Source organism: Diabrotica undecimpunctata, chromosome 7 (assembly GCF_040954645.1).
Source record: "Diabrotica undecimpunctata isolate CICGRU chromosome 7, icDiaUnde3, whole genome shotgun sequence".
NCBI classification, from domain to species: domain Eukaryota; kingdom Metazoa; phylum Arthropoda; class Insecta; order Coleoptera; family Chrysomelidae; genus Diabrotica; species Diabrotica undecimpunctata.
The window spans coordinates 25,254,442-25,271,933 of record NC_092809.1 but is presented as its reverse complement, the minus strand read 5'-3'; the positions used below and the strand labels follow the sequence as shown (position 1 = coordinate 25,271,933).

The window sequence follows — 17,492 nt, the reverse complement described above, 5'->3', positions numbered from 1 at the left end:
ATTTCACGTCGAAAATTCAAATTAGTTGTCGGTCTTCCTGAACACTTATAAAGTATCCATGAATTTTGCTCTGCAGCATCAATTAACCATGTAAGTATAGACCAATATCATTTCTTACTACGAATATCTATACGGTATCTTATTAAATCCTTATCAATTCTATCGGTGCCTCCCATAAACTTGTTATACATTCCAACAAAATGTGAGCAAGGAATTTGGACATTTTTTTTTCAGAATGTGAATAACATTTTACTTGTTGAATAGAATGCACACCATATGAAGTTGATTCCATTGTTACGACGGCGTTATCCATCCATCTTGTCAATATAATACCATCTTCCTTGTCAATTTTTGAAACCAAATAACCTCGAGTTTGTTTGGACATAGTTTTTTTATCGACAAGTGGAACATCTTGTGGTATTCTGTATACACTATTAAATTTAATCCAGTAAAAAGGTTATCTACATAGATTTGGTAAGGCAGCTTTTGTTGTGACAAAGTGTCCAAGATCGAGACAAGGGGAGCGGCTGCCTTTCCAAATGCAAGTTGGTAAATGTCGTTCGAATTTGTACTTATTCCTTGATAGATCTTAAGATCTACAAGGTAACTAGTTTCGGAGTTAAGTCACCATACTTTATAACCTAATCTTATCGGTTTTCCCATAATGAATTGTTTACAATTATGGCGACCATAATATTTCACCATCGACTCATCATAATTCATATTTTCAGTTGGTTGATAATATTTGAGAAAAGAATTCTGTAATTTTTTGATTACTGGTCTCAATTTTCATATTTTATCATTTAAATCCATTTGCGTATTATCAGCACGGTGCATGAAACGCATTATTTGGATACACCTGTCGCGACGCATTGCATCCTTCACCATTTTATTGGAAAAGTCTGCCCCATTGTCCCAATTTTTCCAGGAAGACAGATGTATCCAGACACAATCAAAATACTCAAAAAACATATGAGCTCGTCCAAGGTAATCTTCGGATCAGGACAGTTTACAAAAAGAGCGTATTTTCTGGTTTCGTCTAATATATGGTCTAGCATTTCGTTATCGAAAAACAACTCAAATAAATTTATAGGGCTCATATTTTTAAATTATGGGTAGTCTGCTTTGGGAAATCGGATGTTTTTACAAAATCTCCGTCGATCCAAGTTTATTAGTATACTTTTTTCTCTTTAGTGAGTTCAAAAACTAGTATTAGGTTCTGTATCAAGTGATGACATACGTGGTGTTTGCTCGTCTTCCATCTCATTAAAAACACTATTGTCTTCTGGTCTTCAAAAAGACCCAGAGCTGCTTCTGCTTATAATTGTCTTCGGGACAGGTTATCTACAAATCAATCATTATCCTCGTCAGCCGAATCTTCATCAGTCAAAACATTTGGATCAGTTGGACTATATATATGCCGGTTAGATCATTGTTATCGTTATAAACCATTTTCAGGGCTTCCTGGAGCGTCAAACCTCTCCTGTAAATAAAAATTAATTAGATCTCTTATTAGCCTAGTGTGACCATTTGGTATACTCGGTTCGCTATTCCCAGTCCGAACTGTCTAGTGAATTTAGTAATTATTTTTTTGCGAAGTTAGTTACTTTTTGACAGACTAAAAGTGGCTGGAAATTACTATACAACCAAGCACACGTACTCATAGCCAATATTAATAGTAAACAAACTAAATAGTAAATAAAATAAAACTTTGTGAATTACAGATAATCAATATTTATTTATCTGCACCATATAATAAATAGTTATGTTAAATTATAACATGATGAAAACAGAGATTATAACAGAGAAAAAAGAAAGACTGGATGACTGCAGAAATCCTTGACATGATGGAAGAGAGACGGATATATAAAACTAAAGATACTGCCAAATACCGCGAAACCCATAGACGAATTAGAGCTGAGATAAGAAAATCTAAAGAGAAATGGTTCTCGGAGAGATGCGAAGAAATCGAACAGTGCGAAAAGGTATACGACTATCACAATATGCATAAGAAGATAAAGGAACTCACAACAAAGAAAAGCTACAATATTTTATCGAAAGGGCTATGCGATGATAATGGAAATCTACAACTAGACCCCGACAAAATAGTTAGAATCTGGAAAACTTATGTGGAACAACTGTTTAATGATGACCGTCCTAGTGGGTGTACACTGAGCAATGATGATACTGGCCCTTCTATTCTAAAATCAGAAGTGGAGAATGCTATAAAGGGTCTTAAAAATAACAAAAGACCAGGCAACGATAACGTATACGAAGAAGTATTGAAAATGCTGTGCGAAACAAACAGTGAATTTCTAGACTCACTCGTCAGACTCTTTAACAATATTTATAACAGCGGGGAGTTTCCTGAAGACTGGCTAGAGTCAACTTTTGTTGCCATACCGAAAAAACCAAAAGCAAAGTCTTGTGATCAACATCGGATGATAAGTCTAATTAACCACATTTCGAAGGCATACACCAAGGTTATTTACAACAGAATAAGCAAAAAATGCGAGGATAATATTGGAGATTCGCAGTTTGGGTTTCGGAATTCTCTTGGGACAAGAGAAGCACTTTTTAGTCTACAGGTACTTATCCAGCGCTGCAGAGATATGAACAAAGACGTGTACATATGCTTTATAGACTACGCAAAAGCATTCGATAACGTAAAGCACGAAAAGATAATTGAAGTTCTCCATAAGATCGGAGTCGACTACAGAGACATTCGAACAATAGCGAGTCTCTATTGGGGCCAAACAGCTAAAGTGAAAGTAGGATCTACATTTACCAATAAAATTGGTAAATGTAGATCCTACTGGATCAAGAAAGGGGTACGACAGGGCTGTATCTTGTCTCCTATTCTCTTTAATATATACTCAGAAGAAGTATTTAAGACAGCGCTGGAGGAAAGCACAGAAGGCATAAAGATAAATGGAGAAATAATTAATAACATAAGGTATGCTGATGACACTGTGATTCTAGCAAGTAGCATGGAGGAACTGAGTTGCCTAATGAGTAAGATACAAAAAACAAGTGCACAATACGGACTCAGACTAAATATCACAAAAACCAAATGGATGTTAGTAAGCAAAACCCAACAACCACCACAGCAACTGATATTAGACGATGAAAGAATTGAACACGTGGATTCGTACATCTACTTGGGAACAACAGTTAACTCAAATTGGGATCAAGCGAAGGAAATACGTATAAGAGTAGAAAAGGCAAGAGCATCGTTCACTAACATGAAGCAAATTTTCACCTCTAAAAGCTTCACCCTACCTCTCAAAATTCGACTTCTGAAATGTTATGTATTCCCGGTTTTGTTATATGGAATGGAGGCGTGGACAATGACCGCAACATTGATGAAAAAAGTAGAGGATTTGGAATTTGGGCTTACCGACGTATATTACGTATATCCTGGACTGAGCACGTGACCAACGAAGAGGTACTACGCCGGATAGGTAAAGAGAGAGAGGTAGGAATAAGTATAAAGAAAAGAAAGTTGGAATACTTGGGTCACGTTATGAGACACAATAAATATAGAGTACTACAACTGATCGTCCAAGGGAAAATAGACAGCAGAAGGGGTCCAGGGAGGAGAAGACACTCGTGGCTCCAAAACTTGCGGCAATGGTTCGGATTGTCATCTGCTGAACTATTCAGATCTGCCGCAAACAAAGTCAGAATAGCCATGTTGATTGCCAACGTTCGGAACGGACAAGGCACATGAAGAAGAAGAAAATTATAACAACTAAAATATATTTTTTAAATATATACTACCCAAAAGTTGATGGGTTTAGTATACACTTCCACTATTTAGAATAATTCTTCTTTTTTTAAAGAAAGAAGTCTGCAATAGTAGGATACCTGAGCTATTAATACTGAGAAGTAGGAATTGTTGTGTTGTAGGTTTCCGACAATGAATCTGTCAAAATATGCCCGAGCTAAGCGAATGAAGTTTAACACTGTGATTAAGTCTCATGTAAATTTTATGTTAATGGGTGAGGTTGCCTGTAATATTTTTTATGTTATAACCTACTTCCTTAACTATATCAATAATTATTTAAATTGCCGGAACGTCTTAATAGCAAACTAATAAAACTACTTACTCAAATCTCGGTTCCATAATTTGCACATTCGTTAATACGCATGAATCCACGAAGCTATACTATTCTTTCCTTCCAAACTGTTGAATGTAATACAGTAACAAATTGAATACACTGACATCTATTAACGAAAAGTTAAACTCTGGATATATTCCTAGCGTTAAGTTGAGCTACAATCAACATTAATTGATGGAGTGTTTGCGTAACCAAGTGGTCACACAAGGCGTTGATGGGTTAATTCTGATAGCAGATACAAAAACAGAACTAAATTATTGATTGTAGAATTCAATAAAAAAGCCGAAAAACTGATTGGTAAGCCAACAACTGAAAATTGTTGCTAGCGATAAAATAAGAATAGTTGTCACAGAAACATTGGTCGGAATGTTCTAATCGTACTAAGGCAGTACTATAATCCAGCAAATAAAAAATGCAATGTCATACGCGTGATCTCTAAGTTTATCGTATCGTTTAGCTGTCCCTACGATTTTTACCAAAAAAACGCATCAGTAGCTGAGAATTTATTATTTTTATTTACCGTGTGGCATACAATAAGAACACATATTTTTTTTATATTGAAACTAACGTATCTCGACATCTATGGGCATTGACACGAGTACAAAAACATATAAGATTATTACATTATATAAGATAAATACAGTAAGTTACATTAGATTTGGAAAAATATAGTGTTACAAACTTTGTTTTTTTTTTACACATAATGTTACAATATTTGTTGTATGCGATAATATAATCTGCAATCTTTTAAAAAGTCAATTAGAGCACTGTACACATTTGGCGAACTAAGTATCTGTATCAGGTTACCGGTTATATTATGCGCTAGTCTATATAGTCTAAAATAACTGCACTCAACGAGTAAGTGTTCTACAGTAAGGCGGTGAGAATCACAATGTTCACAAGCAGGTAGGTTTTCGGAAGTCATCAGGTATCCGTGAGTGAAGCGAGTGTGTCCTATTCGGAGTCTTCGAATGATGAGTTTGTCCCTCCTAGTCATTGTAGGTATCTTAAATGAGTATACAGTGGGATTGGTTATGTACAGTTTTGTGTTTTGTGTATTCCAATGATTTTGCCATGTTTTACGAGTGTTTTGTTTTATGGTTGCTGCTAGATCTTGATGAAGTTGAATTTTTTCTAGGCTTAGGTCAGAACAACTTGCTTTTCTTTCTGCGATATCTGCAGACTCATTTCGAGTGATCCCCACATGAGATGGGGTCCAAAAAATGGTTATTGATGTTTCTGTGCTGTGGTTTTGATGACAGATGTGTTGGATTTTTTGGACTATCTGATTTAACGGGTATATGTTGGCAATGGACTGAATTGAAGAAAGAGAATCAGTGCATATAGCTAGAGATTTCGTATTAGGAGAAGTCATTTCAAGAGCTTTAAGGATACCATATAATTCGGCAGTGTGAATACTACAAGTGGTTGGTAGTCGGTGTAGAGCTAAGGTTATGTTTTCGGTACAAACAGCACAGCCAGTATTCTGTTCATCTTTAGATGCGTCGGTATAAAGAACTTTATTCTACTGTTTTACATTTATTGCTTGTAATGACTGACTAGTATTGAAAGCAAGTAGCTTATTGGTCCATGGAGGATTATTGGAAGTAGTTATATTCAGGTCTATAGCTGCTAGCAAAGGATTTGCTAATTGTGGTAGGGGGTAAACAGATCTGTCTCTATTTTCAGGAGCGTGGTGGATGTTAATGAGCTTAATTACTGGGTTTTTTGGGTTGGCTGAAACTCTAGTGAAATAGGAAGAGAGTAAAAGCTGACGTCGTATGAAAAGAGGAGGTTCTAAAGCTTCAATGCACATGCTTTCGACGGGGCTAGATCGAAATGCACCTAGACATATACGTAAGGAGGTCGTTTGTATTGAATTTAGGGATTTAAGATAAGTATTACAGGCGGTCATGTAGAGCATGCATCCATAATCTAATCTAGAGCGAATAAGAGCTGTATAGATTCTCAATAACATATTTTCTTCAGCTCCCCATTGATGATGTGCAAGTGTTTTCAATATTTTTAGTTTTAACAGCATAGTTGTCCTTTAGATTTTTTAGGTGTATTTTCCAGTTTAACTTCTGATCGAATATTAGCCCCAAGATTTTATGATTATTTACTGTGGGTAAAGGAACATCGTTTAGATATATTTCCGGGTTTTGAACGCTTTGTTTTTTGCTAAATCTTAGTATCGTAGATTTTGAGCTGGAAAGTTTAATTCCGTGTTGGGAAAATTTAATTCCGTGTTATGTGGACTAAGAATATACGTTGTTTACAGCATTTTGAATAAGATTTGATGTACTGGATATGCTTGCTCCACTACAGTAAATAAGTAGATCATCAGCGTACAGCAGAGCTTTTACCGGTTGATGAACTTCTTTTGAGATGTCATTAATTGCCAAGTTAAACAGAATTGGACTTAAAAGATAGCCTTGAGGTACACCATTCAGCTGTTCAAGAACATTTGACTCATTACCGTTTATTGCAACTTTAAATTTACGGTGATTTAAAAAGTTATCTATGAAAGTTTTTTTTTGGCTAGTATTTTCGAGTTAATTTCATGTAATCAAATGAACTATCCTCCAGTAATCTCGTCCTACTAACGCAGCTTAAAAATATTGACAATATCAGTTTAAACTCCTTTACTTTAACTGTTTAAAACACTGTTCCAATGTTTTCAACAGCTTCTATTTAAAAATTTTATATTTCCTGTTGAAATTTGGTTACGGACTTTAACATAAAACAGCGTTATATCAAGATGACGACATTATTCATTTATATTTATTAAAAAGTGAACAGTTTCCACTATTTGATTGAACCCTTAGGCGGCATAGTAAGCTCAATAAAATATACAAGATTCGGCTACAGGGCCATTTGGTGCGGTCTGTTAATAATCGATTAACTCACTTATACTGTATCCTGTATTTCTTGTTTATTGTAATTGATATCCAAAGAGTTTAGCGTAAATTGAGATTTTGTTTTGCAATGAACTACCTTACTTTACACGACTACGTACTCTTACGTCAGAATGGGCGGGGGTTTTAAAAATCTTTTCAAACATTTCTAATTTTGTGTGTATTTGTCTCCTAAGAAGTTGGAAATATTGGCTTTTTAGTTGTTTGAAGAATAAATAAGGACTTTTGGTTATGAATATTCATTCTGTGCGATTGATATATTTATTGTTCGTGAATTTGTGAGGTAAGAATATCAAAGATATTTACTATGTATGTTTATATTTTGAGGTTATGTTAGTTTTTGATTAAAACTTTAATTATTTTTTACTGTATTTCAATGTATTTTGTTGTTGTTTTTATCGGGGTTATTTCAAAATTAATCATATAATCATTAAATTTATTTACGAAGTTAAAAAATATTTAAATTATTGTTTTATTCTTTTTTAAGTGCTAGTGATTTTGTCCCCTAAATATATTCGTATACAAAACACTAAATATATTCGTTTTCTAGTAGTTTAAATAGTAGTTTTGTTGTCATTACTAAAAAAATGCTGTAATACTGGATATCTTCAACACATGTTACACAAACACACTAGCCATTATATACCCAGATCTAAAAAATAAACTCCAAAACTATTACAACATTCAAAATAACATTTTTTAACCAGTCATTATGGCGATTTGATAGAAAGGTTTTCACATAATGTTATATTACAACTTAAACTACGAGAAAACGAATATCTTTAGTCTTTTAAAAGATAAAATCACTGGCAACGAAAAAAGAGTAAAACATTAACTTAAATGTTTTTCAACTTCGTAAATAAATTCAATGATTTATTGATTTATTTTGAAATAACCCTGATAAAAACAACAACAAAATTCCTTTAAATACAGTAAAAAAATAATTAAAGTTTTAATCAAACAATAATACGAGGATAGATTGATATTAAACTAACCTTTGATAGGGCGCTACTTGATACCGAATTGGTTTCTGTGTTGACATTTACCATTCATGACGTGATGTCTGTCAAAATTTTAAGTTTTCAAAACAGTTAGTTTGGTTTTTACAGCCGTCAAAAACAAGCAAATTTTGTGTTTTCGGAGAAATGGAAAAAGTGGAATATCGTTCGGTGATTAAGTTCCTCCACAAAAAGGATAAAACGAATGTGCAAATTAAAGCCGACTTTGGCGAAGTTCATGGTGAAGTTGCACCTTCGTTAGCAACAGTAAAATTTTGGAAAGCTGAATTTGTTCGTGGTCGTACGAGTGTTTTTGATGATGAGCGTCCCGGGACGCCAAATGAAGTCACCACGCCGGAAATGGTCAACAAAGTCCATGACATAATAATGGCAGATCGTCGAATTAAACTCCGCGAGATAATAGAAGGCCTAAACATTTCCTACGAACGCGTACACAACATCATTCACCATGATTTGGACATGAAAAAGCTATCCGCGCGATGGGTGCCGCGTTTGCTGACAATCGATCAAATGCAAAAACGTGTGACCACTTCGGATACGCTTTTGGCGATGATGCAGCGCGATCCGAAGGATATTATTTGCCGATTTATCAACGTTGATAAAACCTGGGTACATTATTACACACCGGAAACCAAAGAACAGTCGAAACAGTGACGCAAACGCGGCGAAGGGCCGCCGAAGAAGGCAAAGAGTGCACATTCGGCCGGCAAAGTGATGGCGACTGTTTTCTGGGATGCGAAGGGCATCATCCACATCGCCTACTTGGAAAAGGGAAAAACAATCAATGGTGAGTACTACGCAACATTATTGGATCGATTCGATGCCGAATTGCGTCGAAAACGCTCCGTTTTGGAACGCAAAAAAATGCTCTTTCACCAAGACAATGCACCGGCTCACCGATCGGCCGTCGCCATGGCAAAATTACACGAATTGGGCTATGAATTGGTTGAACACCCACCGTATTTCCCAGATCTTGCCACCAGTGAGTTTTTCCTGTTTCCAAACCTAAAAAAATGGCTCGGAGGACGCCGTTTCGCAACAAATGATGAAGTCGTCGCTGAAAACTTCGGCCTATTTTGAAGAGCTGGAGCAGAAGTACTATTCGGATGGGATAAAAAAATTGTAACATCGTCTTACTAACTGTATCGAGCTAAAAGGGGACTATGTTGAGAAATAAATTGATTTATTTCCAAAAAACTTGTTTTTTCTATCAAAGCCTAGTTTTATATCAATCCACCCTCGTATAACGTTAAAATATTAACATTCATAGTAAATATGTATTTTAATACTTTGATATTATTACCTCACAAATTCACGAACAACAAATAATACCAATCGCACAGAATGAATATTCATAACCAAATTTCCGCTTCAAAAAATTTAAATTGGTGTATTTTAACTTAGAAACAGAAACACTTGGTAATAAAATGTGTGTAAATATTGCTTTGATTTTAATTAACTATTGTAATAGCCTCCTAAACGACTTTTGAGAAAGATTTTTTCAGCTTGTTTACTTTCCATTGTGTAAATATTATTGATCGGTTTCTACAAAAATTTACGATAAAATTTATCTTCTCTTTTATGTTGCGTTTAGATTTGCCAAGATGGTTTTTTAGTTAGTAATAAAAATTTTTTGATCTATAGTTTTTCATTTTATCATTTATTTTCTTATGATCAAATTCTATACAAAAAGGAACTTGTAATGAAATGTGGAAACGGGGTCCGAACTGTTTTCTTGTGACAATAGAGGTATTTTTAAATGTAATTAAACCAGAATTAATTGTAAAAAAGCATTACATTTTACATTTGTTTTTGACGTTTCTATTTCTAATCGGGAAATGGTCTTCAAAAAATTTTTGAAATTTGTTAAGTCATCTGTTACATACAAATGCTTTGTGACAGCCAATGTAATATGTAGTTGACTTACTTGGTCTTGATACCGAAAGGACAATATCACCCTCATAATTTCAACTCAAAACATGGCTATTTTAGATTAGGGAAATAAGATTTTTTTCGTAACACTGACCCGGTCAGGCAAATGACAGTTGTTTTGAATAGTATGGACCTCTATAACGAGAACCTGCAGTCGATTTTTTGGACTTAACCCGTTATTAACAAATTAATGTCAAAAAACGGTAATTTTTTTTTTTCGTCAAAACAGCAAAAAGTGAAGAATTTGAAACAAATTTAAGAGTAATATACTTATTATACTGGGTGTTTCAAAAAGGTATGTCAAAAATTAAATCACGCATTCCGGGGACAAAAATAAATTGATTAAATCCAACTTACCTTAGTACAAAAGTGTAATTATTATTTAAATGGGAATAAGCCACAATTAAAGGTTAAATTACGTTTATTGACTTTTCAATTTCCACTTCGGAAATCGTTCACTTCGGAAACTAATGTTTGTATTTTGAGAATGATTTCCCAAAGTGGAAATTGAGAAACGTCAATAAACGTACTTTAACCTTTAATTGTGGCTTATTCCCATTTAAATAATAATTACTCTAACATGCCACAAGAAAATAGCTTCAGAACAATATTACAAAAATGTACACAAAAAAAGTTACAGCCCTTTGAAGTTACAAAATAAAAATTGTTTTTTTTGCGTTATCTCCTAAACTACTTGACATTTTGTAATAAAAATGGACACGTTACTTTCTTGTTCTGAAAGCATTTTTCATAAAAAAGAAACAACAAGATCTAAGCGCACAGAAAAATTTTAAGGCGGGTGTGCAGCCCTTAATCCCCCCAAACTTTTGAGTACGTTAAAATCAAATGAATTTTGTGGCATCATTAGTTTAACACATTATTTTTAAAAATTTTTTGCCTCTAATTACTTTTTTCAAAAAACAGTTTTTATTGAGTTACGGCCCTTTTCATTAACCTTTAAAAAGTTACGTGCAACTAAATAAATGGCTTAAATGAATTAACAAGTACAAAAAATGTCTATAACCTCTATAAATATGATATTACAGTAAATGTTCAAAATGACCCCTATTTTCATCAATACACATTCGGTATCGTTTTAATAAGGAAAACCGAATGCGCTGAAAAATTTTATTTCTTGACGAAATTGATTTGCAGCTTCAATTATTCTAACCCTCAATTGTTGTTCTTCCTCTATTGTTACAGAACACACTTTCTCTTTCATAAACCCCCAAAAGCAAAAGTCCATGGGGTTAAGACCTGGACTTCTGTATGGCCAAGAAATAGGTGCGTCACGACCCCTTCCTTCCAGTCCACCGACCAGGATACTGCCTGCAAAAAGGATTCCTACTTCCCGGACTTCATTACTGTAATGCGGTGGAGCGTCATCTTGTAGAAACCACATATTTTGCCTTATGGCAATATTCACTTCTTCCAAATACTCTTGTAAATCGTTTGCCAAGAACTGCAAATAATTATCACCATTTAAATTGTTGGAAAGAAATACTGGGCCTATTAGATTGTTATCCGCAATTCCTGTCCAAACATTAACTTTGAAAGTCCTTTGGTGATGAGTCGTTTTTTTGGCGTGAAGATTCTCGTCGGCCCAAATGTGCTCGTTATGATGGTTTGTTATTCCAATTCGTAGCCTCGTCGGTAAACAAAATCCAATCCTTTTAGGATAATCTTTAATAATAATAATATTTTATATATTGTGTGAATATCTTATTCACACAATAAATTGAATAAATGATTGCTTCAAATTGCTTCAAATGCTTCAAATTATTGACTATTATTATTGATGGAACTGTTTGTAATTATTGTATCCGTAGAAACTAATTGTAATTTTATGGCCAACTAGGAAAAAACTAGTTTTTAGAAAAATGATAAGAGGCAAAAAGGTTTTAAAAATAATGTGTTAAACTAATGATGCCACAAAATTCGATTTGAACGTACTCAAAAGTGTGGGGAGATTTAGGGCTGCAAACCCCCCTTAAAATTTTTCTGTGCGCTTAGATTTTGTTGTTTCTTTTTTATGAAAAATGCTTTCAGGACAAGAAAGTAACGTGTCCATTTTTATTACAAAATGTCAAGTAGTTTAGAAGATAATGCAAAAAAACAATTTTTATTTTGTAACTTCAAAGGGCTATAACTTTTTTTGTGTACACTTTTGTACTAAGTTAAGTTGGATTCAATCAATTTATTTTTGTTCCCAGAATACGTGATTTAATTTATGACATACCTTTTTGAAACACCCTGTATAGTTATATAAAAACCTCCAAAATGGCGTTATTTAGATGTTTTTATCCTTATTTGTTGCTTAAAAAGGTGCAAAATAAGTCGGTTAAAAATTTCGGTTTTTTATAAATGTTAATACCTTTTTTAAAAATGAACTTAGAACCGTCATATTACACGAAATTTTGGGCTTTCTAGTGCTTAAAATATGATCAAAATGTCAAAGCTATCGGTCGAATAGTTTAAAAGTTTTTTTATTTGTTTATACCAAATTTTTTTTTTTAATAAGTTAGAAAATGATGAAGCTTCAGTAGTTGTACGGATAGCCTATGAAAGAAGAAGTATTATTTTATCAACTTTATTAAAAAAATGAAGAAAAATAATTTTAAATATCTTTTTGCAAAATCTTTTTGCAAAAAATATCGATGTTTAAGCAACAAAATTATTTTTTCATATGGAAAGCTTGTACATTTCTACAAATTGAAAAACAAAAAAGTTGTCCTAGAATAATTTGAGACGAAGTTAGTCCCTTTTTTTTAAACTTGACAGCAGCTTTGTTTATAACAATTTAAGAGATCTAAGTAGCGTCATTTGAAAGAACATACTTTAAAGTTTTAATGTGACAAATTCAATATGAGGGAGCGTAGGCGCAAAATATCGGGCCAATGCTTTTTAAATGCATTCATTTTTTTCGAATCCTAAAAATACTAATAAGTATTTTTGAAAAATTTAAACGCAGAATGAAAGAATACATTATTACTGAGGGCCCAAAGTCCCTGAAAACTTCTATAACGTTTATTTTAATAAGTTACAGGGGTGAAAAAAAAAATAGAAAATTTAGTGTGATTTTTAATTTCAAATATCTCATTCAAAAAAACTTTTTGTTTATTCTAAGGAACTTTCGGCCCTCGGTAATAATGTAATCTTTCACTTTGCATTTAAATTTTTCAAAAATATTTGTTAGTTTTCTCAGGATTCGAAAAAAATGAATACATTTAAAAAGCATTGGCCCGAAATTTTGCGCCTACGCTCTCAAGTTCATAAGTTTCAAATGCGCAAGTCCATTTTGATTTTATGTAGCGTAAGACAGTTTAAAATATCCATAAACAAATTAATATACCGTTGCATTTCGGGATATTATAGACTTGGCGACTTGAACCTTCGAAACACGTTGTTTATTTCTTACCAATAAGCTGAATCTTATTTTAATCGAAAGAATATGATGATACAATATTAAATAAGCAGGTTACCGTATTTTTTTTTTGATGTCCAACCTATTAAAAACTGACATCGAAAACGTTAAAATTGTTTTTCGGTTATTTTAATTGCTTATTTGTATTTTACGCCCAAAGTAAGTGTTTTGCTAAAAAACTTAAGCATAACTTTCGTCTTGAAATAACCCAAATTATTTTAAAAAAGTGTAGTGATCATCATCATTGGCTCCACAACCCATGGTGGGTCTTCGCCTGCTCAAGGATAAGTCTCCATTCTCTCCTATTCTTTGCCTTGGTTTTCCAACATTCTCAAGTCTGTGATGGGTAGCTCTTTCGGGGCGACAGACTCAGTAAAACACAGGTTTGAAATAAAAATAAATCTATTAAGTATATATATACAATAAATAAAAACTAAAAAAAGGAATTCTACGTTGTATACTTATAAAACAAAAATAAAATAAATTCTACGTTTCCGTCTGGGTCCCGCGATGAATGAATTTCCCGGCAAACTTCTATAAAAGAAAAGAAATTAATTAGTACTACTAATATACTCGCTTTCGCTTCAATTCAGCGAAAGCTCCGAATATGCTCGCAAACAAAATATTTAGCTGTGCAGACCCGCGGCAATGTTCAATACACAATGCCGACGGGTTCCGCTTGGCTAAGGACAGAGTATGATCCTCAATACGGAAATCTCTGTCCCGGTTGGTTCTGTGCAGATCCACGGTAATGCTCAATACGCAATACCGATGGGTTCCGCTTGGTTAGGGACAGAGTATGATCCTCAATACGGAACTATCTCTGTCCAGAATGGCTCGCTGGTTCACTACACCGGCGAGTCAGGGAGCCTAGAGCGCTAGCTACAAGACTGTCTAATTCCGCTATTCACACGCCTTAAATAGCCGTTTGAATCCCACTACGCCTTCACGTTGTAGAAGTGGATGCGCAAATATTGACACTCCCGCGGTTCGAACTGTTAAACGGTCAGAGCATCGTTACAAGTCTTTCTCCACCTGATCCTTAAATCGTGCTCTGGGTCTGCCTCTCATTCTCACTTCATCTATTCTTTGGTTATAAATATGTTTTGGCGGCTCCATCCCATTCATTCTCTCTATGTGACCTAACCACTGCAGCCGGGTTATTTTGAAGGACCTAATAATATCAGGTTTGTTATACAGGCGGTAAAGTTCGAAATTATAGCGTCTACGCCATAATCCGCCCTCCTGTACTCCTCCGTAGATATGCCGAAAGATTTTACGTTCAAAGCATCTTAAACGTTCTTTATCGCTCTTTGTCATCGTCCATATTTCCGACGCGTAGGTGAGGATGGGTTTGATAAGAATTCTGCATATCTCTAGTTTCGTTCTTTTTGTAACTAGGCTTATTACTCCTTCGAAAGTTTGTGTTCCGATCGTTAGAACTTCGGGTTGTGCTGCTTGTATATAATTTGATACTTTCATATACTTCGTCTTACTAGTGTTAACCTCTAGTCCGATTCTTTTTGTTGCTGCTTCAAGCGCCTTGAATGATTCGACCACGTCCGCCTTTCTTCTTGCAATAATGTCGATGTCATCGGCATACGCTAGTAATTGTACGCTGCGATTAATACTAGTTCCTCTGGTTGTTATTCCAGATTCTCTTATCGCTTTCTCTAGTGGAATATTGAATAGAAGGCATGATAGGCTGTCTCCTTGTCTAAGTCCTATCTGAGACTCTTGAGAGGGTCGCGTTCACCAATTTTACTAAGTATACTGGTATAGAGGTATGCCGAATTCTATCATGTCCTTGTACAGTGCGTTTCTTTCAACACTATCATAGGCACATCTAAAATCAACAAACAGGTGATGAGTATCAATGCCATACTCATATGTTTTTTCCAGAGCTTGCCTTTGAAGGAATATTTGATCGGTCGTTGTTCTTTCTTTACGAAACCCACACTGATATTTACCTATTATGTCTTCACAATATCCCGATAGTCGGTCGTAAAGAATATATGCCAATATTTTGTATGTTACGTTTAAAATGGTAGTTGTCACATATTGTTTGATCTACTTTCTTGTGGATAGGTACAATTATATCTACATTCCAGTCTTCTGGCAACTTTATTTGCTTTCAGATCAGTTCTAAGAGTCTACATATACGGTATGTAAGGTTTTTTTTATGCTTTAAAAGTTCAGAAGGAATGCCATCTGCCCCGGGAGCTTTATTTTCTTTCAATTTTTGTATAGCTTGGATGACTTCTACCTCTGTTGGGATGTTATCTTTCTCTCTTTCGTCGTCAATGTCCTCGAGTTGGATTTCTGATTCGTGGAGCCCTGTCTCACCTCTTATATTTAGCCTTTCCTCTGCCCATCTTTCTACCCATCATGTAGTCCAAGGAAAACCGGAGGGGAGAAGAAGTCGAGGCCAATGACCAATGCGATGGACTAATACAATCGAGAAGTTATTAAATACGAACTTCGTCAATTCATTACGTGCCACCAAAAATATTGATAGATGAAGAGACAGCATAAAAGAGTAACATTTATAATCACTACTCATCTGTTAAGATCAGAAAATATCATGTATAGATTGGAAGGAAAATCCTGAATTATATAATAAAAGTGAATACTTTTACCACACACATCATGAGAACAATCTAGGTTTACCCAAAAATACCAAAAATATAGGATATTATAAGGTATAGCTACCCTAAGAACATAGAACGATATATTTTATGAATAGCATTGCGATAAATAGCAGAAACAATTTACAATAGAAAGAAAAAAATGAAGAGTATCGTGTCAATCGTAAATATGTTATCAAGTTTTGTAAAAACTAATAAAAACAGCTTTTAATCATTATACACAATTGTTAATAGATGTTTTTTTAATTTTAAACTTTTCCTGTAATAATAAAGCAAAGTGCATTCTTTTATAAATGTTATGTAACCATTATGGTTTCATCTACTAATCTAAATTTATTTCTTGCAGCCATAACATTATCTCAAGAGTATGAAGACGACGACGAGGATTATGAGGATTTTTCCAACATAAATTCCACGTCAAACGGTAAGTAATAAATTATGTTTAAGTCAGGTTCAGAGTCGAACTGTGCCCTGTGTATCAAAATAAAGTTAAAAAATGCAGTTATATTTTAGATATTGTATTTTACTTCTATTTAAGAAACAACAATAATAAAACAATATGGTTAAAGCATGTTACTATATGATTTGACCGACGTAAAATATGGTCATATTTACTCAAATTTACAGCAATAATTATAGTACGGGATCCCACAGCAAGATCACTACGTTTATAACGTAGTTAATCAAACTCACGTTATTACATAAATTTAAGAATAGAAGAATATAACAGGTGTCAAGTCAAAAAGCGGCAACAAATACTTTTAATTCAATTAATGGTAATTAATTTTTGAACAAAAACTTCGTTCATTTATATTTTAAATAAAATATGCTGCTCATGACGTATAATCATGTTTTTTTATATCAAATTAAAGCTGATTTTTTTTAAGTGTGATTATATAAGGTTGCCCGAGAAAAAATGGTCGCAAATTAGGGTTGCCCGCTGTTAAAAACGTGAGGTATCAAAGATGAAGTAAAATAGAGGTAGCGTGTGTGGCCACTGATGTGTCAGTTGTGTGAGGTTAATAATATACATATTATCACTTGTCAAACCAGTGTCGTTGCACGCTAACTCTATTTCACTTTATCTTTGATACCTCGCGTTTTTAACAGCTGTTAATTTGCGACAATTTTTTCTCAGGCAACCTTATATCATCATATAAAAAAATTAGCTTTAATTTGATACAAAAAACATGCATATACGTCATGAACAGCGTATTTTATTTAAAACATAACTTAACGAATTAAAATTTTTGTTCAATTAAATACCATTAATTGAGGTCTATTTTTGATCCTCCCAATTTCTGATTAATTTTGCTTTTATTTCGTTACTGTGATAATTTTTCGACTGTTCTAACAACCATTCAAATTTCGTCATTTTGTGTCATGTGGATCAATTTCACCCAATCATGTCAACATTAGACTGATAA

General features: G+C 33.9%; 1 protein-coding gene across 3 annotated transcripts in view; it reads left to right on the top strand.

Moving 5' to 3' along the window:
- LOC140445087 (tyrosine-protein kinase transmembrane receptor Ror-like) overlaps positions 1-17,492 on the top strand; it is a 275,808-nt gene that overhangs the window by 167,986 nt on the left and 90,330 nt on the right. For all 3 annotated transcript variants that reach the window (XR_011951364.1, XM_072536902.1, XM_072536901.1), the window contains exon 2: positions 16,412-16,489. Coding sequence is in view for 2 of the 3 variants with exons in the window: in XM_072536902.1 (XP_072393003.1) it covers positions 16,412-16,489 (78 nt within the window). In the remaining variant the exon portion in view is untranslated. The remainder of the gene's footprint in view (positions 1-16,411; positions 16,490-17,492) is intronic.